Below are 23609 nucleotides of genomic sequence, written 5' to 3'. Positions count from 1 at the left end.
TGTAATGATTCCAATCTATCTGGATTATGTGATTTTTCTCTTCTCACCAGCACAGCCAAGTTTAAGAAACATTCGCTTGAATAAGATCTTTAAAATAAATAAGTCACTCTTAACCTGGCTGTGCATTAGGATTATTTGAGAAGTTTAAAGAAAAGAATAAGAAAAGGGGAGAGAAGCCTGGGTCCTATCCCAGACCAGTTAAATCAGAATCTCTGTACATGGGGCCAAGGCATCATCATCATTTTTTTATTCATTAATTCAACAAATGTTTATTAAGTGCCTACTATGCGCTAGTAGGCACTAGGAATACAGCAGTAAAACAAAAAAGAGACAAAAATTCTTGCCTTCATGGAGCTTACGTTCTAGTGGAAAATAATAGTTAACTTTTTGCAAAAGTTCTTCAGGAAATTCTAACGAAAAGCCAGAGTGGGCCAGGTACAGTGGCTAGTGCCTGTAATCCTACCACTCTGGGAGGCCAAGGCGGGCAGATTGCTTGAGGTCAGGAGTTCGAAACCAGCCTGAGCAAGAGTGAGACCCCGTCTCTACTATAAATAGAAAGAAATTAATTGGCCAACTAATATATATAGAAAAAATTAGCCAGGCATGGTGGCGCATGCCTGTAGTCCCAGCTACTCAGGAGGCTGAGGCAGTAGGACTGCTTGAGCCCAGGAGTTTGAGGTTGCTGTGAGCCAGGCTGATGCCACGGCACTCACTCTAGCCTGTGCAACAAAGCGAGACTCTGTCTCAAAAAAAAAAAAAAAAAAAAAATAGAAAAGAAAAAGAAAAAAGAAAAAAGAAAAGCCAGTGTGGAGAACCACTGTTGTTAGCATCTAACTGATGAGGAAACTTGACTTCACCTATGAGAAAGGCACAGCTAGAGAAAACGGAAAGCTTTTCCATTAAGGCCAATCAAAACAAAGGGATTGGGAACACCAATCACATGACCAAGTCAAAAAAGAAAACAGAGAGCAGAGATAAAAGAAATTTCCCATAAACCTGATTAAACTCCAGTTACAAGTTAAAAAAGGAAGATCTCCATAGGCAAACTTCAGAGCATGGGAGTCAAAAATTTAAAACTTAAAACTAAACAGGCATGGTGGCTCCCTCTTATAAACCCAGCAACTCGGGAGGCCAAGGCGAGAGGATAGCTTGAGCCCAGGAGTTGAAGGCTGCAGTGAGCTATGATCATGCCAGTGCACTCCAGCCTGGGTGACAGAGTGAGACCCCATTTTTAAAATAAAAAACTTGAAAACTTTCTTTCCTTTTTACCACCTGGAAACCAGAGCAGATACCAAGTGGTCAGAAAGGAAGCTGCAGAACCAATAAAGACTAGGGCAATAGCCTGAGAGTGAGCCACAGTCTACAGAATAAAGAGGCAGTGCTACAATGTTAATATTTTTTAATAACCAGCATCAAACAAGAATATTACAATTCTGAATGAGTTCCTCCTTCCTTTACAGAAACACACAACTGGTTGCATGTGTGGTTTCCTTTAAGACATTTATAGAGGACCAGAAATAAAAAAGGGAGAGCATATTCCTTCTGATAACAAAGAAAATGGGGTCATGGAGCAATAGGAGGCTGCTGCTGGTAAAAATGAGGCAAAAGGGTCTGGGAGGGATCAAGCACCAGAGAAGCAACCACTGCAAATGCATGTTCATCACTGGTGGACCTGTGACCACATAAGCACTTGGTAACGGCACAGAGTGCCGGCCACCAGGAAGCTCGAGCCTGTCCACTGAACATCTTCATTTGGACGTCTTCAAATCACACATCCGTGCATTCCTTCTTTTGTCAAAAAAAAAAAAAAAACAAAAAAAATCACACATCCATGACGGGACTTAGCCTCCCTCCTAAACTCGTTCCCTCTTCTATGTTCCCTATTTCAGTGAATCATCTTGACTCTCCTTTCCTTCCCTTCCTATGCCCAACTGGTCACTAAACAAGGTTGAGTCTACCACTCAAATCCCTTAAATCTGTCCATTTCTCTGTTTCTATAACCCAGTCCAGGCAACTATAATTGCACAAAGGGGTTATTGCTGCAAGAGCATCACAAGCAGACTTACTATCTTTAGTTTTATTAGAATGGTATTTCTAAAATATCAACTGATGATCATGTCAACCTTTCAAAGGCTTTGCACTGTATTTAGAATAAAATCCAATTCCTCTATGAGGTTTTACAAAGCCCTTCACAACATGTCCAGGTTCATTTCTTCTCATCACCCTTTCTGTGCTGTTTGGTCTGGTCATACAGAACTACTTTCAGTATGGTAAAAGTACTGTTCTCTCTTGGCTCCAGTCCTTAAAATAAGCCAGTGGTTCCCAAACCTTGCTATACTTCAGAATCTCTTGAGCAGCTTTAAAAACTGATATCTGGCCCCCTCCTCCTCACATTTTGATTTAATTAGCACAGGGGTGATATGTGGATACAGTGACTTTTAAAAGCTCCCTGAGTAATTCTCCTGTGGAGGTCTGAAAACCATGGGAATAAGTGATTTACTTTAGGAGCATTCTTCTTTACTCACTTCACTTGGGAAACCCCTAATCACCTTTCAGGCCTCATTTAAAACAAAATCACTTCCCTGCCTCCCTATACCAAATTTGTTGCCACTATAATTAATTAGTGTTCTTGCATGTACAGCTACCACTAGGGTGTCTCATATTTCATTGTAACTGACTATACAATTGTCATTGTTCCCTACTAGACTATATACTGTGCTCAATTTGCCTACTGTTAGACCTCCAGTGTCTAGCAAAGAGCTAACACACATTATGGGTACCACAGGTACATGATGAATGTGATGAATATAGCTCAACCTAAAAGGAGACATTAAAGATAGCAAAATAGGCCGGGTGCGGTGGCTCACGTCTGTAATCCTAGCACTCTGGGAGGCCGAGGAGAGCGGATTGCTCGAGGTCAGGAGTTCCAAACCAGCCTGAGGAAGAGCGAGACCCAGTCTCTACTATAAATAGAAATAAATTAATTGGCCAACTAATATATATAGAAAAAAACTAGCCGGGCATGGTGGCGCATGCCTGTAGTCCCAGCTACTCAGGAGGCTGAGGCAGGAGGATTGATTGAGCCCAGGAATTTGAGGTTGCTGTGAGCTAGGCTGACGCCACAGCACTCACTCTAGCCTGTGCAACAAAGCAAGACTCTGTCTCAAAAAAGAAAAAAAAAAGATAGCAAAATAAATTCAAAGAATCAAGAAGAGAAAGAACATGTTGATAGTGAACAAATCTATCCATGGCTAAACAGGGAATAACTTACCTCTTTAATGACATAATGAATCTCTTCAGAATTGAGAACACTACTTTTAATATCAATTGGCTTACATGGAATAATTCCCTTATAGACAAGAGGTGTATAGCATTTCATTGCAAATTTCAAGTCACTGACATGTCTTCTCTCTTCTAAAATATCTTCAAACTCATCCCACTTTTTGAGATCTTTCTGTGGATAAGGCAAATGAAAGAAAGTAGTAAGCACATATTGTAAAATAAATTACGACAGACTATATTGGGAAGGTTTTATCTCTGCCAACATTTCTATTCTATGACATATGAACAAGAGCAGAGTGTTCTGATGTTAGATTTTCATAAACTAACAAAAACAGATATAAAGATAATTAAGATCGATAAATTGATAATGAGTTATCATAATATTTACTATCATATTTCTGATTGGGATCCTTGTAAAGCCAGAACCACTTTGGGAAATTTAACCAAGACAGCAAAGGTGAGACATCAAGCTCTAGAGTAATCTGATCAATTTTACAATTTCATCTATCACATTAACAAATGTCTTATTTGCCTCTACTTAGCTTTAAAAACTAAATCAAAGCATACACTAGAAACCCAAAATTATGTCAGATAAACCCACATGGGTGCAAACTGAAGGAAAAATCACACAAGAAAAAAAGCACTCCCATATAAACTAATACTGAGCAGTCTATTACTATGACAACGTTCTCATCTCTTGTTAGGCCACTGCAATTCAGCTTCTATCCAACCAGCCCCTAAAATGTCTCTTTGTAAGGCTACCAATGACTTCCAAATTACTAATTTTTAAAAAAGTATTTTTCTGATTATAAAAGTAACAGTAGTAATAATAAGTATAGCTTACTAAGTGTCAGGCATTAATCTAAGAGCTTTACATATTAAAGAACCACCCTTGGCTGGGCGCGGTAGCTCACGCCTGTAATCCTAGCACTTTGGGAGGCCGGGGCGGGCGGATTGTTCAAGGGCAGAAGTTTGAAATCAGCCTGAGCAAGAGTGAGAACCCTTCTCTACTAAAAAAAATAAATTGAAAAAATAATTGGCCAACTGAAAAATATATATAGAAAAAATTAGCCAGGCATGGTGGCGCATGCCTATAGTCCCAGCTACTTGGGAGGCTGAGGCAGGATTGCTTGAGCCCAAGAGTTTGAGGATGCTGTGAGCTAGGCTGATGCCATGGCACTCTAGCCCGGGCAACTCTGTCTCCAAAAACAAAAACAAACCACCCTCACCACAAACTTATGAAGCAGTTATCACCCCCATTTTTACAGTGGGAAACCAAGGCACGGAGAAGTGAAATAATTCACACAAGGTCCCACAGCTTGTAAAGGGCAGGGACATGATTCAAACTTGAGCCTACAGCTTCACAGACCTTGTTCCTAACCGCTACCCTGTACTACTCACCGTGTTTGTGGAAAATTTGGAAACATGTAAACATATAAGCAACTATAAATTGCCCACAATTTTATACCCCAGAAATATTATTACTTAGTAGTTTATTTTTTCATTCATAGCTATAGAAACAAAGATTTTTATTCAAAATATGAATACCAGTTTATCGTATCTTTTCAATTATGAATATATTAAATATTGTTGTAAAACATTTTATTGGCAGCATAATCATCTTTATGTACCCTAACTTCCTCCTCTTCTTTTTTATTTTTCCAGAGACAGGGTCTCACCCTGTTGCCCAGGCTGGAGTACAGTGGCACGATCAGAGCTCACTGTACCCTTGAATTCCTGGGCTCAAGTGACCTTCCTGCCTCAGCCTCCTCAGTAGCAGGGACTACAAGCGTGTGTCACCACACCTGGCTAATTTTTCTCTTTTTAAATTTTTGTAGAGATGAGGTCTCACTATGTTGCCCAGGCTGGTCTTGAACTCCTGGCCTCAAGGGATCCTTTCTACCTCGGCCTCCCCCAGTGCTGGGATTATAGGCAGGAGCCACTGTGCACAGCCTCCTAACTTCTTAAATAATTTTTTTAATTAAAATTAAAGTGATACATGCTTATTATAAACATTTAGAGACTACAGTAAAAGACAAAGAAAGTAATTAAAATTACCTGCAATCCCATGATCTACAGACCATTTCAATGAATGCTTTTTTCTCTACATGTAGATACATTCTCCCTCACCCCACCACACATACACTATGATTTGCAAGTGATTTTTTTCACTTAATATCATAAACTCTCCTCCATATCATTTAAGTTTCTTCCATTATTTTTAATGTTGGACATGTGAATCATGTTTCAGTCCTTGCTGTTATACAAAAATGCAACATTCTTAAGCATAACCTTTGTGTACAATTCTTATTATTTCTTTCAATTTGATCATTCAATCCTGACCTCTTTCCAGTCCTGGAAATCCTCCTGGACTTCTCTACAGCCTGACACCATTTTTAAATGCTCCCTCCTTACTCTAACCTCCAATCATCCTGAAATTTTCCTGCTTTGGTTTTTAATTCACAAGTCTCTTGTCACAGTGGAAAATCCACCTCATGTCTCTAATTCAGTGATTCTTAACCTGGGGGAAGTTTTCCCTTCAGAACTATAAATGTGTCTTCTTTCCTCCCACTTCCCTTTTACTATGTTAACATTGCCAACTCTCCTCTCTTCACCCCACATACTGTGCTGGCTGCTCTCACCTACCCCTCTGGTTTAAAGTACTAAACATATATGCTTCCCAACCTTTTGCCCTGTTCTCTTCTCCTACCTAAGCTCCCAACATACACATTTAGTTGCAAACACTTCACACTTGGCCTTTCCAAAACCAAACCCATTTCTCTTCTGCACAGTCCCACAGAATAATCATTTTCCTGAAATCTCAATCATCAACTGTCACACCATCTACACCCCTCTGCAATATTCTAGATGCCTTCCCCCTCATCCTTTCCATTCAATCCTTTTAACATGGCCTGTAACAACGTACCACATCTACTCCTCATTCCCACAGCCACTGTGTCAGCACAGGCTTCCTGTTCCTAGTAGGAATTCAATTTGTAGAATGAAAAAATAAATTACTGAATGAAACCACTTATTGAACCCTGTTGATGATGGCTTCTCAATATTCACAGGATAAAGCTCAAAACGTCTCCAATTTGGCCTTTATCCAATCAATGTCTAATCCAGTGGTTTTTTAACTCAGGCTGCACATCAAAATAAATAAATTGGGGACACTTAAAATACCAATGTCCAGTTTCCACTCCTACAGATTCTTGATTAATTTGTTCTGTGAGTGGTACATAGGCATCAGAATTGTTTTTTTTTTTTTTTTTTTAAGACAGAGTCTTGTTCTGTTGCCCAGGCTAGAGTGCTGTGCTAGCTCACAGCAACCTCAAACTCCTGTGCTCAAGCAATCCTTCTGCCTCAGCCTCCCGAGTAGCTGGGACACAGGTGCGTGCCACCACATTTGGCTAATTTTTTCTATTTTTTGTAGAGACAGGGTCTCACTCTTGCTCAGGCTGGTCTAGAACTCCTGAGCTCAAGCAACCCCCCTGCCTTGGCCTTCCAGAGTGCTAGGATTCGCATCATAATTCTTTTTAAAAGTACTGGAAGTGATTCTTGTGTGCAGTTAGGGTTGAGTGCTACTGTTTGTTAACTGGCCTTCTGTATCCATGCTGGGGAAATATTTGCTATCATTAAATAAAGATATTTACATAGCTACTTGCCCAGGAACACAATACAAATAAGAACCCAAGCAAGAAGATTTAGGTGAACTATTTCTCTCCCATCTTAATTAGCAGGCCTTTAATTAGAGTAGGCCTTTACCTATCAATTGCTGAACAGGCCTTGTACCTTCCTTTCTACTGCTCTGGAGGACCCATTCATTCAAGATGGTCAGAGCGCCCACAACGTACCAGGCACTGTTTTACGTGCTGAGGATATAGCATGAACAGGGCAGGCTGGGGACTGCACTGAGACAGCTTACATGCCCTCAAGGAAAGACAGACAAGTAAACAAAGTAAGTTTACTTAGTAATACCACCAGTAGTGTGCTGGTCAATGTTTAATCATTTAACAACTGGTATGGGAGAACCCTGAGTTATACCGTTTGCCAAGTTCTATGGTATATACACTGCCCCTATGGCAGATTTCAAGCCACCAATATGACCCTACTAAAAACAAACTTGGTGAGAGACACCAAGTAGCTCATGGTTATACAGGCTTTCTACTTTCTAGTATGATGGACATAAATAACCTGAAGAGCATGGGTAATGGCAAAAATCAGTAAAATACTTAGGAAATGCTAATTTTGAATATTTGTTACTGTTACCTTTGTTTTTAACAGAATTTAATTATAAATTTAAATAATGTTTAATTTTTAATAATGGCTATGTTTTAACAATGGCCTCACAAATCATGAACATTTAACAATCAGCTCTTGCAATATAATACAAGACTGTAGTGCACCACTGGAAAGAGAATACAAAGAATAAAATAGGGTGACTAATGAGGACAAATTATTGGAGAGCTACTTTAGATCAAATTGTTGTGGAAGGCCTCCCTGAAGAGGTGATATTTGAGTTGGGACCTCAATAACGAAAAGAGCCAGCAACAAAAACTGCTGGGAAAACATAGCACGCCCATAGAGGGGACTAGGAGCATTCTGAGGAGAGAGCATGCTTGCTGTCTGACAGGCAGAAGGCCAGAGTAGCTGAAGACCAGTGAACAAGATTAGTAAAGTCAGAGCAGCAGGTACCAGGTAATATAAAGTCTTATGAGACATTGAGAGGCGTTCAGGTCTTGCATTCAGACTCTAACAGGAAGCCATGATTTGGATTATGATATGCCAGTGGGTACCCATGCCCAGTCTTCTTTTCATCCTATGGTCTCACTGAAAGATGGCAGGCTCACCTATGGCTTCAGATACAACCTACTTGCTGAAGAGTGCCAAATCTATATATCTAAGCCCACCTTCCTCTCTTGCTCGGCATCATATTTCTAACTGTACTTGGATGTCTCCCAAACACCTTGTGATGCATCTGGCCCAAGACATGATATTCCCCAAGTTAAAAATCACTTTTGTCTCTTACATCTCAAATTGAACACACCCTAAACTGAAATTACTATATTACCCTGACTAAACCTGCTCTGCTCCTTGTATTTCCTATCAGTGAAAGATATCATCATCTACCCAGTTGCCAGGTAAAAGAAACCCAAGAATCAACTTCAGACTGCCTCCTTTTCCTTTGCCACCACATTCTTCTTGTTCCAAGGGCTGATGATTTATTGTCCTAAATATCACACCATATTCCTCCATCTCCCTTCTTCCCAGGCCCACTGTCACTGTCTCACTTCAGGCTTCGCCATTTCTCTAGATTACTGCAATGGCATCCTAATTGATCTCCATGCTTATTATGCATCAGATTCCTTCCCCAGTCTCATTCTCTTTCCACAGACTCTGCTTAAGCAAAAGAGGTTACCCACACAATCACTCCAGAAACCTAGTAGTCTTCTTAGACTTTCAAAATATAAATGTTAAGATTAAGATCTCCCATAAAGTTAAGATTTTATATTTAAGGGTATACATAAAATTCCTTTAGGAAGTACCCTCTGCCTACTAAGTTTTGTTTCTTATGTCTCCTTTATTCTACCCAAATCTAACTATTTATAACCCCAAATATGAAAGGGAGTGGCTTTTCTTACACTGATACCTATGACAGTCTCCCCTCCTTCATCTTCCATTTATATCTCAAAAACTCAGCTCAGGTGTCACCTTCTCTTAGAAGCCTTCTCCAAGTTCCCAAACAGGTTAAGTGCCCCTTCTCCTTACTCTCACAACATGCTGTACATATTTCAATCACTAACTTTATCTCATTTAATTGTAATTATTTGTTTACTTTTAGGACTTCCTGTGCTCTCAAAGGCAAGGGCCAGATCTAGTGAGAATAATGAGTAGGATACTGTACATACTCCTAATGTTTGGTGTAATCAGGAGTATCCTAAACATTTCTAAGTGCTACTTTCAGATTAGACAGAGACTATATTACACAATAACAGCGTGGCTGAGTAAATAAAGACAGCCTAAAGTAGTAAGAAAAAGTCCAAGTTATCATAGAAGTAAAGGCTGTGGAATCACAAAGGGTATCAAAAACTACTGTTAAAGAGAGGGCTGCTGTCCAGCATTAGAAGTAGCATATGCTTACATACAATTGTCTTAGTCTTTCACTCGGAAAAGTTGACAAAAGTCTTATCACTAAACAATCACCATTGAAAGGGGAAGTAAAAAAACCAACTCCTTCCTTTAATGACAAAAGGAAAACTCCAGTCAATTCACAAACCAATTTTCAAAAAGCTACAAGACTACAAGCTGGATGTGCAACACCTAGCTGCTCTTTCCTATATGCCTGATCTGGAATAGCAGAGAAAGAAAACAAAGTCGAAGCATGGGGGACCCCTCTACACTACAGCAAGGGTCCCCAACCTATGGTGAGTTGTATAATTATTTCATTACATAATTACAATGTGATAATAATAGAAATAAAATGCAAAATAAATGTAATGTGCTTGACTATCCCCCCCCTGGAAAAATTATCTTCCATGAAAATGGCCCCTGGTGCCAAAAATATTGGGGACCGCTACTCTACAGAACTGTGGGTTGAGAAAGTCAATGATTAGAACGGCTAAAGTGATAAGCTTTAAAGAAGTAGGCAGTTAACAGCAATTATAAACCCTAAATTCTTGACAGAGAGAGAGGCAACAGAAGTTTCCCCATGTTCCAAAGAATACTGGTGTCCCAATTTAAAGGTAGACATATTTTCTTTTGAAATTGGGGTTTTTGTTTATCACGCTGTTTTATGTTTTTTCCTGTTTGACCTTCCTGCACAAATGAACACCATACTTAAGTCAGAAACTAACACTAACCACCAGGACATGGCAATATACTTTTAAAATGTATTCGTTTATTTCCTTCTAAAGCAGTTAAAAAGTAATTTGGTGGTTAAAAATAACAAACAAAAAACAAATCAGCTGCTCCAGGAATGAGAAATCCTGAGGGGTACAAAGCTTCCACCTCATAATTTCTTCATGAAAACTGTGAGCAACCAACATCCTGCATTTAACGGGCAAAAAAAACCCGTTAAAACTAGGAGAGGAAGAGGGGGTTGGAGGTGTAAAGGCAAGTTGGAGAGAGGCTGGGTGGCATTGGTTGTCCTCCAAAATGATATATGGAAAAAGTACAATGAACGAAAGACAAAAACAGGCCATAGAAATTTCCAGAAGTTCTGAATTTTCCCATATAAGAGTCTTTTTTAAAAAAAACACTACTTCCACATACAAACCAAATACTTTTCTGCCAAGAATACATCAACGAAAGGGCTGGGTGTTGAGCCACACAGGCTACCTCAGGCTGGGTCAGACCCGCAGGTTTCTCAAGTTTGCCCACGCTAACTTGAACAAGGGCGACACGCCCTCGCTAGGGATCCGGAGACTGCAATTCTAATCTCTCCTGCCTGTGTCCAGATGGGCTGTCTAAAAGCCCATCGGCTGAGGGTGGGAAGGAGAAGGAACAAGCAGAAAGGAACCAAAGGGCCCATCACCACTGGTAGAAACTTCTAAAAGCAAACATACATTCGCACAGACACACAATACACCGTTGCCTTGGAAACCAAGCCAACCACCTAATCCTGCCTCGGGACTCCCTCTTTTGGGCAGGTGTCTTGGGCTGGAGGAAGCCGGGACCGGGAGAAGCGGTTCCTCTCGCAGCCCCGCCCAGGCCTCGTTCCCTGGGCGCTTACCGAGTAGAGCAGCACGACCGCGTTGGAGCTGGTGGGGCCGACGGAGAAATAACAGTTAGATGAATTGGAAGGATCCATGGTGCGGCTGCCTTCCCGGGTGGGCCTGGGGATCTTTGCTAAGCAGTGCTGCTGCAGCTGCCTCTGGGGGCGGTTCTTTCGCGTAGGGAGGCCCGACCTCGCCTAGGGCGGCGGCACCCGCTGCAGCCGCTCCACAGCACCCCGGGCACCGCCATCTCAACCAGAACGGAAGCCGCGCGGGGCCCTGCCGCGCACGCGCACAGACGCCGGAACCCGGAAGCAGGGGCGCCGCGCGGCCGAGACGGGGTGGGCGCTCGGGCTGTGGGTGTGTGGCAGACCCCACGATGGCGGAGGAGAAGGGGCCGGGACGTGTCGCGTCGCCCGGTTCTCCGACACTTCTGGATGCTCTGCTCCAGAACCTCTACGACTTTGGTGAGTGCGGAGCTTCCGGAGCCCACGTGGAGAGCGGATTTGGGGAGCGAGGGTCTCCTGTGTGGCCCTAACCGGGACGGCCTATGCTTTCTGGCTGTAAACTAAAATACAATTTTAAGACTCACCCCCCCCACACACACACACACACGCCGGCTTACTGAATGGACCCCCTCGTGGCCAAAAAAATCCTAAAACTAAATTGTCTGCCTGGGGGAGGGAGGTCAGACATGCCTCATCATGACCCTCTCCCTTCTTGGAGACCGTCCTTTGTAACCCATTAAAAGGCCTAAGGTTATGCAAGACAAACCTTCTGGTCCTCAATTTACACAACAAATCTATGCCTGATGGCTTATCTCTGTTAACAGCTCCCTAGGTTAAAACATTCCAAGCCTTTAAATAAAGCTTCTTGTCTTTAACCAATTACAAGCCAAAGAATATTTAAACTCACCTATAACCTGTAAGCCTCTACTTCGAGATGGCCCACCTTTTTTGGGCCAAACCAATGTATGCCTCCCACGTATTGATTTATGACTTTACCTGTAACCCCTGTCTCCCTGAAATGTATATAACCAAACTGACCCAGCCACAGCGAGTGGCTCCAGGTCATGGTCCTCAAATTTGACTCAAAATAAATCTCTTTAAAATTATCTTACAGAGTTTGGCTTTTTTCTGTTGACATGGCTAAAGTTTATTGCACGTCGAGCACCCCTCACTTCATCCCACCTGGTTCCAGTAGTGGGTCCAGAAGACACTTCTCCATGGGAAATCACCCTAACCTCCCCCTTGTCGGGGCTCTATTGAGTTATTCATAAATTAGACCTTCCAACTTGTCCCCAAGTGTGAGGACCAACCTAGTTACTCTCGATAGCATCAGGGCTTTCACACTTAACTGGGGCAATGCACAGAGGACCCTGGACTCGAAATAGCCCATTTCACGTTTTCCTGACCTCTGGGAAGCCCCCTTCTCTCATGCGATTCCCAGACCTGCCTGACCCTGGTGTGTGTCATGTGGCCCTGGGGGCTCATGGGTAATTCACCAGCCTTGTCCTTGTGTGCCCCTCTCCAAGGACTAAGAGAGTGTTTTCACGTGAAGCTTTTCACAACCTTTTATTTCACAAGTGGGCCAACCTTTTGCTCTCATTCTTTTATCCTTATGGGGAAAAGGAAAATACAAGAGCTTATTATTTTTATTTTTTTTTAACATACCAAACATCTGTTTCACAAGAGCTTATTATTAAAGATTGCCTATCACTAGAGTATTGAGAACTTACCATAATACTACATGCTTTTCATGTATTTACTCATTTATTTTGTGCAACCATATGAAATAGACACTGTCATCAACCGCATGATTGCAAACGTAGGAACAAACACTGCAAGTTAAGGAACTTGCTGAAGTTTACCCAGCTGGTAATTTGTCAAGCCTGGGTTCCAATTCCCAGACAGTCAAGCCCTGGTCCTTACACTTATATTAGCATATACCTGGACAGAGCTTCTCTTCACCCTTGGAAATATTGGAGGACAGAGAAGACTCAGACTCTGACCTTGAGAAGTTAAAAATCTAGAGGAAAAAACTATTGTGCAAAATCCTAAATATAGTTTATGTCAACACAAGCTGGAAATCATTCTATCTTAGGAGCTCTGAAGGCATGGAATGTGCTTGTTCTTTTTTATAGAGTAAAAGATTAATCAAATAAAAGCAAACATAAATTGTCAGCTGATCTTTAGAGAACTCTGGTATTTGTACTGCAGGTGAATAATGGGGCCTAGGAATCTGGTTGGAACTTTGAGGTGACTGGTGAGTTTGAACAGGTAAAACAAAGAGTAGATAAGGGAATTTAGTAGAAAATAAAGGCATTCAAATTGAGCTTATTGTCCTAGGTTCATCGTAACTCCTCACTGTGAAAGAAATAGGAAGACTATTACATATTTCTGTAGCCCTAGAAAGTGTTAAAAAGAAACACTGGCTTCAGTGACTGACATTTTTAGTATAAAGCATGAACCAATTGGGATTACCAGTCCTGAGGACTATTGCTGGGATGATACTTTGAGTAGGGACCAGGGTGAGGACTAAAGTAATTGTGTTAATAAGGGTCAAAGACATAGTTACCTAGCAAAAGATGACTGCATTTTGGATTATATAAATTATGCAAATACACCCTATTTGAAGAAAAACAAATGGTTTATTTCCTGGTGTGTGTTCTGGGTGCTTATATTTGTGGGATATGCACAAGTACATTCATATGATTTCATATTGGTGAGAGCTAAAACCAAAAAATACTTATTTTCCTTTTTGTGTTTGAAAAAATAGGAGAGACAGCAGATGAAACAGAACAGAAGAGGATCAGAAAGAAAAGGGAAAACAAGAAGACAGATGTGGGGGCATCGGTGGCTTTGGCAACAGAACCAGCTCCCTTATTGGGTTCTTTCACAAGAGGCCAGAGGAAGAGCACCTCTAGCTTCTTCAAGGAACTCAGAGAAGAGCGGCATTGTGCTCCTGCTGGCACCCCCACAGGTTCCCCTTCAGGACCAGAAGTCCCTGCTGCTGCAGTACAGCCCTCTTCCCTAAAGAAAAACAGGGAACAAATAGAAGTGGTAGAATTTCATAGCAGCAATAAAAAAAGAAAACTGAAGCCAGATCAAGGAGAGAGCACAAAGGTAATGAGTTGATTAGCTCATTTATATATGATGAAACCCCTGGTATTCTGGTGTTAGGTGAATATATACCGTGTCTGGAGGGCTGAAAAGCACCCTCAGGCCTGAGGATTTGCTAAAAGGACTAACAGGACTCAGTCATGTAGGCATACAGACTGACCTTAGTTATTTAAGCTCTAGGCCTCCAGAGAAAAGCAATGTTTACCATCAGTCACATTGTTAGTATGAACTATCTGGGCACACTTGATAAAGCAGTGGCTCAAAGTCTCAGGTGTGCAGGAACACAGAGTATTCTAAATGCTCAGTTCTCAGGAGCCATCCAGTGGCCAATCATGAAACTAGGACTTTCTTAGGAATGGGCAGGGTTTAATAAACCCAGGCCTGCTGAGTTAGCCCTTTCAACCACTCTTTCTGGCATTCCTACTATGTGCTAGGCACTGGGATATGGCAGTGAACAAAATGTACAGAAATTATTGCTCTCAAGGAGCTTACGTGCTGTTGGAAAAGCAATTTGATTTTACTGAGCACCAGTCTCTTTCAGACTGAACTTGTAAATCCGACTCAAAATTCATTCTATAAGGGAGATGTGGGTGCTCCTTTGAACTGGGTTTTTCCCCCTCTACAATGATATCTTAAAGGCTTTGTCAAATTCATTGCTAAAATCCAAGTATCACATTTCTGTAGCATCCCCCATGTTCCATAAACCTTTGTATATCAGAAAAGGAAATGAGGATTCTATGAATTAGTTTCTGAGACTGCTGTAACATATTAGCATGAGCTTGATCACTTAAAATTACAGAAATTTTTTCTCCTGTAGTTCTGGAGGGCAGAAGTCCGAAATCGAGGTGTTCAAGGACCATGCTCCTTTGAAGGCTCTAGGGGAAAATCTTTCCTCGCCTCTGCCCACAGGTGGCTCTAGGCATTCCTTGGCTTTTATAATTACCATCTTTCTGCCTCTGTTTTAACATGACTTTCTTTTCTTTTCTTTCTTTCTTTTTTTTTTTTTGAAGACAGAGTTTCACTCTGTTGCCTGGTGCTAGCTCACAGCAACCTCCAACTCTTGGGTTCAAGCGATCCTTCTGCCTCAGCCTCCTGGGTAGCTGGAACTACAGGCATGTGCCACCATGACCAGCTAATTTTTTCTATATATTTTTAGTTGTCCAGCTAACTTCTTTCTATTTTTTTTTAGTAGAAATGGGGTTCTTTTTATTATTATTATTATTGAATATTAAATACCTTTATTTAAAGGTTCTGGAAAATAAGTTATTTTTAACTGACATACAGGCTAATCTGAAGATTTCAATTGCTAGACATGCAGATTGGTTAATAGAAATAAACTTGTTCTAGCATGTGTGGGCTTCATGCATCTTCTAGACTGTTATGTTTTCTCCCATATGAAAATTTTCCCCTAACATGAACCTCTAATACATTCATGTTAAGTCCATCTTTATACCTCTTTATGGTACATACACCAAAAACACCTAATACACACTGGCAGATACTTCCTTTTGTGCCAAATTTAGAGAACCTTCTCTAGGTTCAATGCAGTTAAATACTATTTGGCTATCCGGGCTAGTTTCAGGGTACTTTTTTTCCAATTTTTTTTTTTTACTGTTCCAAAATCAACATAACAACATTTGCCATCTTTCCATTTTTAAGTGTACTGTTCAGTGGTATTCAGTACATTGCTAGTGTTGTGCAACCATCACCACCATCCATCTCCAGAACTTTTTCATCTTCCTCAACTGCAACTCTGAACCCATGGAACACTACCTCCCCTTACTTCCTCCCCCAGCCCCTGGCAACCACCATTCTACCTTTTTCTGTATGATTTTGCCTACTCCAGGTACCTCATGTAGGTGGAATCATACAGTGTTTGCCCTTTCGTGACTGGCTTATTTCACTTGGCCTAATGTCCTCAGGGTTCATCCATGTTGTAGCAGGTGTCAGGATCTCCTTCCTTCTAAGGCTGATACTCCATTGTGCGTACACACCACGTTTTCTTTACTGCATCCAGCTGTTGACAGACATCTGGTTGCTTCCATGTTGTAGCTATTGTGAACAGTGCTGCTGTGAACACAGGGGTACAACTGTCTTTTTAAGACCCTACCTTCAGTTCTTTTGGATATCTACTCAGAAGAGGAATTGTTGGATTGTATGATAAATCTATTTTTAATTTTCTAAAGAGCTGTTGTATTGTTTTGCACATTGGCTATACCATTTTACATTCATACATACATACATACATTTACAGTAGAGCACAAGGGTCCCAATTTCTCCACATCCTTGTTATTTTCTGTTTTTCTGGTGGTAGTCAATCTAATGGGTGTGAGATGGTCAATTGGAAGGCTTCTTAAAACCTATCTACTCTGTTGGTGATTGATATTATAATGTTATAGTAACAGATCTTAATAAGAATTTTTTTCTCTGCAGACTGAAACTAGTGTTTTTAAGAAGAATGTGGATATACAAGAATTTAATCTAGAAAAGGTATGTACTTTGAGATTGTTAGATTGTTTATAATTAACCTTATTTATATACTTATTAAATTTATCATAAATTAACAGCTTTGTTTATAATACCAAAAAATGAGTATTTTACATATTTAATCGGTGGGGAAATGCTTAAACAAATCACACTACATTCTCTTGATTGAGAATTCATTTAATACATGATGATTTTATGACTACAACACCAATGATACAGTGGTATATAAGAAAAGCAGGGATATGTATATTCTATGGCTGTAATAAGGTTTTAAAAATGCTTAAGAAGAAAGCCAGGAGGAAGTAATTCAACTGCTAAGCGTGGGTCTCAGTGACTTTTCTTTTCCTTCTAAAAACATGGATCTGTGTTTGAAGCTGCTATGATAAATGGCTTCTAAGTGTGAGTAGGTGTGTTTGGAGAGGTACTTTTCCGTTGAAATGATTGCCTTTATGGGTAATGGCTTGTTTTAGAGCTCATCCTAATGTATTGCAGAACTCTGCATCGGTCCTAGCTCTGTTACTCATTTGTGTGGAGGTAAGTTTTTGTTTCAGCTGTCTAAATAAAACATAGGAGAAAAGTGTTGTAAGATTTGGTGACATCATTGTGGGAGCCTCCACAGAGCTCCCTCATCCACTCTGTAGCAGAAGTGCCATTACTGGGCGCCGTTACTACAGCACAGCAGATCTGAAATACATTATTCCTGGGGCGACATTTTTTCCTGTGGCATTGTTGGAATGCACTTGGGTCTGATTCTGTTTTGTGTCCACAGGCTCGTCTGGAAGTACACCGGTTTGGGATCACGGGTTATGGAAAAGGAAAAGAAAGAGTCCTGGAACAGGAACGTGCCATTATGCTGGGAGCTAAGGTGAAGGGCTGCTGCCTTCCATCCCCAGACAGGATGTGGAAAAGGGGACAGCCAAGGGCAAGTCAGGGAAAGGGTCACTGAGACGTTTTTGCAGAATAAAATTTCGTGGTAAATGTTTCTTTCATTTCAGCCTCCCAAAAACAGTTATGTGAATTACAAGGTTTTGCAGGAGCAAATCAAAGAAAAAAAGGCAGCAAAGGAAGAAGAAAAGAGAATGGTAGGTGTAACTGTCTGTTCTTTATTAAACTAGAATGGAGGTTGGGCATGGTGGCTCACACCTGTAATCCTAGCTCTCTGGGAGGCCGAGGCAGGAGGATCACTCAAGGTCAGGAGTTCGAGACCAGCCTGAGCAAGAGCGAGATCCCTTCTCTACTAAAAATAGAAAGAAATTAATTGACCTACTAAAAATATATAGAAAAAATTAGCCAGGCATGGTGGCACATGTCTGTAGTCCCAGCTACTTAGGAGGCTGAGGCAGAAGGGTTTGCTTGAGCCCAGGAGTTTGAGGTTGCTGTGAGCTAGGCTGACGCCGTGGCACTCTAGCCCGGGTAACAGAGTGAGATTCTGTCTCAAAAAAAAAAAAAAAAAAAAAACTAGAATCGAAAGATGGGCGCAATTTGCCAGGGGAATGCAGGAGGCCACTGCTTGGAAAGCAGTAAGACACCAGAGTTGAAGGGTCACATAGTCTCCACTTCTTTGAGTCATCCACATTTCATAATAGCAGTCAAGTAATCTGGCATATGTACATGCAAGGTTTGCTTTGAAATAACAAACCCCTTGTCTTAGTCCTTTTGTGTCACTGTAAAGGAATATCTAAGGCTGGATAATTTATAAGGAAAAGAGGCTTATTTGGCTCACAGCTCTGCAGGCAGCACAAGAGGCATTGGAGCAACATCTGCTTGGCTTCTGGTGAAAGCCTCAAGCTGCTTCCACTCATGGCAGAAGGTGGAGGGAAGCCCCTGGGTGTAGACTCACATGGTTAGAGCAGGAAGCAGGAGTGAGGGGCTGGCGGAGGTACCAGGCTATTTTTTTAGTTCCAGACTCTCAAGGGAACTAGGAGGGAGCTAACAGTGGGAACTCAGTCATTACAGTGAGGAGGCACCAGGACCTTCCTGATGGATCCACCCCCGTGACCCAGACACCTCCCACCAGGCCCCACCTCCAACACCGGGGATCACATTTCAGCATGAGGTTTGGAGGGTCAGATATCCAAACTATGGCACCCTTGTTCTGATATTGTAGGCTACTTTGACCTTTTTCCTATACTTAGATTTTTGCATTTTACATTGTATAGAACACAAGGGCCTATGAGAAACCACAGGGTAACGAGTGTCACACTCCCTACCTTTCACCCAAAAGGAAATAGCCTTTCACACTTTTGAAAGGGTTTTAGGGTGAAACTTTGAGACTGTGATATTTAATATGCCTACTTGAAAAAATATTAAAAATAAATGGTATCTCAGTAGCTTTTGGTCACAAACCTCCTACCTTTTGGTCACAAACCTCCTACCTTTCTTTGAATCTTCTTTATCCATTACTGACATATGTATTATCTTAAATTCTGAAATCAGGCTCAAGAAACAGATATTTTCAAGAAAAAGAAGAGGAAAGGACAGGAAGACAGGTGAGTGATGCCATCAGGCACTAGAGTTGCATGGTCTAGATAAGTCTGTGGATTAGTTCTGAAAATCATACCTTGAAACATGCAATGTTCCTAGCCTGTTAGACTGCTTCACTGTCTCTCATTGACCCTAATGAGACGCTGTAGGGGAAGGTAGGATTTAGTGAATTGCCCAAGATCAAATAATTGCCTCAGAACTGAATTAGGAACCTTCTCCAGTCTCCCATTTTCAAAGACAGACACCTCTAGTGACTCCTGAAAAAGCTACGATTGACATTTCCAACAGAAGACTTCTGTTCCCTCCTAAGAGTGTTTGTTGACATGATACCATAGTCTGGGTCAGTGTTGCCTGTTCTTTGACATACCACATAATGTGGGGTACCATAATTTTGAATAATGGAACATTGATTTTATTGCCTTATGCTTGTTTTCTTAGTTTTCATTCAAGTGCCTTTCTCTCTCTTCAAATTACTGTTTCAAAATCGGCTATGGTGGCCTTTGTTCTTGGACTCCTAGTATGCTCGCACATGCCACGAAGCAGTAAGATGCTATCTGGTGAGGGCACACAGCGTGCCAGGCACACAGGTGCCCTGGCTGTTGGTATACAGCCACGGTCCCACGGAAGGTGCCTCTGTCCAAAGAGAGTAATGAGGGAAGCACCCCAAACATACAGAGAAGTCAGGTTATGTCGGGTTTGGCAAGGACTGTGACAAGGTTAAAAATAGAGCATTGTGAAAGAAAGTCATGAGGGGTGAGCTGGGAAGTCACTCTACAGAGGTGACATCTGAGTTGAGAACTGAGGGACAGCCTGGAAAGACCTGGCAGCACAGCACTCCACACAGAGGGAGCCTGTGCAAAGGCCCTGAGGCAGGAGGGCAGTTGGCATGTTGGAGGGACTGTGCTGTGGAGGGGTGGGGGCTTTGCATGGGGCGGGAGCTGGAGTGTGCAGGCCAGGCTGCGGCGGCTGGCTGATGGTGCTGCTGTCATGTGTATTTGTAAGCCTGAGTATTCATAGTACCTTTTTCTGACTTTACCTCTAGGAAAGCCAAAAAGAAGAAGTCAGCTCCCAGTATTTTGTCAAGTGGAAGGATTGGGCAGGTTGGAAAATTCAAAAATGGGACATTGATTCTGAGCCCAGTTGATATCAAGAAAATAAATTCTTCCAGAGTGGTTAAGTGAAGTACTTTATCAGGTAACAAGAGGAATGAGAAGAACTGTGTCAGCTATACTGAAACTGGACCCATGCAAGACTTCTAGATGATTCTTATTTCATGTTTCACAGACTGCTTTTTCCTTTGGAGGAAAAAAAGTCAATCAAATAATATTACTAGGGCCAGGTGCAGTGGCTCACGCCTGTAATCCTAGCACTCAGGGAGGCCGAGGCGGGCGGATTGCTCAAGGTCAGGAGTTGGAAACCAGCCTGAGTAAGAGCAAGACCCTGTCTGTACTATAAATAGAAAGAAATTAATTGGCCAACTAATATTATAGAAAAAAATTAGCCGGACATGGTGGCGCATGCCTGTAGTCCCAGCTACTCGGGAGGCTGAGGCAGCAGGATTGTTTGAGCCCAGGAGTTTGAGGTTGCTGTGAGCTAGGCTGGCGCCACGGCACTCACTCTAGCCTGGGCAACAAAGCGAGACTCTGTCTCAAAAAAAACAAAACAAAAGTAAACAAACAAATAACATTACTAGTTGCTGAAGTGTCTGCTTTACGGTGCTGAACATGTTGGGCCAAGTGTAGCGTGAATATGAAGTGAACCTACTGAAAAGCATCTTTAGTATTCTCCAGCAAGCGTCACTTCAGTTTTGTGCTCACTGGTATTTGGTGCGTTTGGTCGTAATAACAATTTTTCATAACTGTACTGTTTTGTAAATATAGTAATTTACATTAAATTGCCTTTTAATATTTTTAATGGTTTAATATCATGATACCATGAAAGAACCAAGAATCTGGTAATTTATCCTTTGTTTTGTAGAAAAGCAGTTTTAATTTTCAGCCAACCACGTGTATGAAATCTACTTCATAAGAAGTTATATAAATAAAAGACAACTTTTGTAGTATATATGACTGTGACTATTAAGTAACACAACAGAGGATTTTAACTTGTATCTTCTTACCTATGTTCAAGCAAGGTTGTCTCCCTCAAAGTTTTTTGCCCTTACTTAAAGTGATGGCAATTTCTCAAGTGTGGCACATTAAAAAAAAGGTCTTCAATGATGGTAATAATTTTGTTTTGTTTTGTTTTGTTTTTTTAATTGCCAAAAAATTCAGATCTGAGCCTAGTAAATAATAAAGTTTTGGCCAAAAAAAATCAGTGACTTTGTTCTGTGACTTTAAGATGACATTGGTTTTGGCAAATGAGGGACTCACAAGATATTTGGAGAAGTGCCAGCAAAGTTGGAATGAGTGTTTTGTTTTTTAGTTTTATTTTGAAAGGCAGAATTTATTAGGATATATATTTTGGCATCAAGAGTAATTTTTTTAAAAGGTGTAGAAGATCTCAAACATGACACGAGGCATGAGGGGAAGTCTCAGGGACTAGATATGATCAACAACTGCTATAGTTTAACATCCTGTCTTCACAGAGCCTGGAGACAGGGTGGCCCCACCTCCCGGCAGCCATCCTGGCTCAGCTGAGCACCAGCCAGAGGCTGGACCTTAGCCCCTGGGTAGTCCATTTTGGAAAAGCATGCACATCCCAAGTATAAGTCACTAAGCTGGTTTCTGTTTTCAGTTTTTAATTTACTGTGTAAATATTTAACCCTTTGACTCGGTTGCTTTTTTCTCATTATCCACACTCAACATCTGAGTGCAAAGGGTTAAGGAGCAGTTTTCTGATCACTGAGTGCTCTGGAAACACCTAGAAGGTATAGGGGCTAAAAACAAAAACAACAAAAAACCCTGTGGTTTAAGGACTGAAGATCAGGCTTAAAAGGCTGTGCTGTTTATTTACTGTTGATGAGGTTTCCTCCAGCAAGGTCAGCAGCAGAGAAGTGACAACAAAAAACATTCCAAAGGAAGACGGGGTCATGACTAAGACTCTGGTAATGGCCACCAAGGCAAGGGATGTGGGCGCCAGTGCCCAGGGCAAACATGGCCGCGCTGTGGCTTCCAGTGCTGCTGTCTCCTTCCGGCAGAGGCTGCTTCCCAGCCGTACCCGCAGTACACGCCTCCACGCAGCTCAGGACACACAACTCTGCGTTAGCAGGGGGGTGGGCAGGGACTGGGATGCCACCAGACCCTCGGCCTTAGGACAAGCCCTACTGGCCGAAAAAGGGTTGCAGAGCCCAATTCTTACAAGGACAAAGTAATTAGAAAGTAGAAAAGCATTGTTAGGATAACTGTGGAAGCTCTTACCTCATTTGGACTGATGGTGAAAGGAAGCATTTGCTTGTTACATTATCAGCCTAACGGGGAAAAACCCAAACTTCCTGCCCTGTAGCACCCCCTCTTTCTCTGCTCCCAGCACTGCGTACCCTCCCACTGCTGGCCCAGCGGCTCCCAACGCTGCGGTTGCACCAGCATCGTTGCCTGGGTTTTTTCTTAGCAAGGGTAACTTGTCCCTTCTCTCCCCTCTGTGCATCCCAAACCCATCTTTCCTCCAAGCTCAGGGCCAAGGATTCTCACGTGAACTCAGGCACTTGTTTGTGGATGATGTTTAGACCAAACATACCATACTGAGCACCTGTCACAGGTCAGAGGTCACGCCAGGTGTGAGGAGACACAGAGATGACAGAAGCACAGTGTCCCTGCCGTCCAGGGATTCATCCCTGGGGTGTGTGTGAGGACATGAACTTATACAAAAGGGACATGATTGAGTTGTATCTGAGAGTCCAGATGGGTTTCCTGAGAGAGGATCTTGAAGGTGTGACTGGCTCACTGGTTTCTTCATCTGTGTTTGTGCCACGCACGCAGGCCCTGGGCTGTGCGACCTCTGACCTGCGGCACCAGGGAAGGGTGGGTGGGGACGAATGTGTTGGTCCAAGAGAGAAGCGTGCACCAAGAGGGCAGAGGACCAGGCAGGTGTAGGAAACTGAAACTATGAATACATAGTTCAGGATGGAAGGAGCGTCAAGGACAGATGGTGAACGTTTTCAAAGTCACTTTAAGGAATCTGCTTGTGCGTGACGGGCAGCCAGGCAGCGCTGCAGGAGACTGGCGGGATCCAGTTGATCTTCAAAGAGATCAGTAGCAGGACTGTGGGGGAAGGGACGCTGGCTGGAGCCTGAGTGCAGGGCCTGGGAACTCGGGGGGTCACACCAGCTGCAGCAAAACCGGCTGCCGGCATGCTGCTGGCCCTGACGCCGAGTGACCGTGAGGCCAGAAGTCTCATCGTGAGCCGGGATCTTTCAGACCCTCCACGTCACAAAGTCGGGGGCCCCGCAGCAATCCACTGGGCACCCAGGATCAAGCATGAGCAGGCTGTGTAGCCAAGACCCAGACGCCTTTCCCTCCCTCAGCCCACCGTGGGGAGCAGCTGGCGAAGGGGGAAAGCCTGTGCTTCCGTCGTGAATGGG

At 42.3% G+C, this 23609-nt stretch overlaps 2 protein-coding genes across 2 annotated transcripts in view; one reads left to right on the top strand and one right to left on the bottom strand.

Annotated features, from left to right (window-relative positions):
• GNPAT (glyceronephosphate O-acyltransferase) overlaps nucleotides 1-11276 on the bottom strand; it is a 33404-nt gene extending 22128 nt beyond the window's left edge. Inside the window, exons 1-2 of the mRNA XM_012738204.3 lie at nucleotides 11015-11276; nucleotides 3272-3454 (exon numbers count right to left, since the gene is read on the bottom strand). Coding sequence (XP_012593658.1) covers nucleotides 3272-3454; nucleotides 11015-11092 — 261 coding nt within the window. The 5' untranslated portion in view covers nucleotides 11093-11276. The remainder of the gene's footprint in view (nucleotides 1-3271; nucleotides 3455-11014) is intronic.
• Nucleotides 11257-21415, top strand: FSAF1 (40S small subunit processome assembly factor 1). Its single transcript, XM_012738205.3, has 7 exons — nucleotides 11257-11464; nucleotides 13776-14122; nucleotides 16553-16609; nucleotides 17376-17471; nucleotides 17602-17688; nucleotides 19043-19095; nucleotides 20133-21415. Exons 1-7 carry the CDS (start codon nucleotides 11377-11379, stop codon nucleotides 20269-20271), a joined length of 867 nt encoding a protein of 288 aa, XP_012593659.3. The 5' UTR covers nucleotides 11257-11376; the 3' UTR covers nucleotides 20272-21415.
• Nucleotides 21416-23609: the final 2194 nt, after the last annotated feature.

The sequence above is a fragment of the Microcebus murinus genome, chromosome 19 (genome assembly GCF_040939455.1).
Source record: "Microcebus murinus isolate Inina chromosome 19, M.murinus_Inina_mat1.0, whole genome shotgun sequence".
Classification (NCBI taxonomy): Eukaryota; Metazoa; Chordata; class Mammalia; order Primates; family Cheirogaleidae; genus Microcebus; species Microcebus murinus.
Note: the sequence above shows the minus strand (reverse complement) of the source record. Positions and strands in the feature narration are given on the sequence as shown.

What these genes read in the sequence shown, in the direction of transcription:
- FSAF1 (XM_012738205.3), top strand. Translation starts at nt 11,377, where the DNA reads ATGGCGGAGGAGAAGGGGCCGGGACGTGTCGCGTCGCCCGGTTCTCCG. An exon ending in AAGAATTTAATCTAGAAAAG is followed by an intron (nt 16,610 to 17,375) that starts GTATGTACTTTG and finishes TTGTGTCCACAG; the next exon opens with GCTCGTCTGGAAGTACACCG. An exon ending in AGGAAAGGACAGGAAGACAG is followed by an intron (nt 19,096 to 20,132) that starts GTGAGTGATGCC and finishes CTTTACCTCTAG; the next exon opens with GAAAGCCAAAAAGAAGAAGT.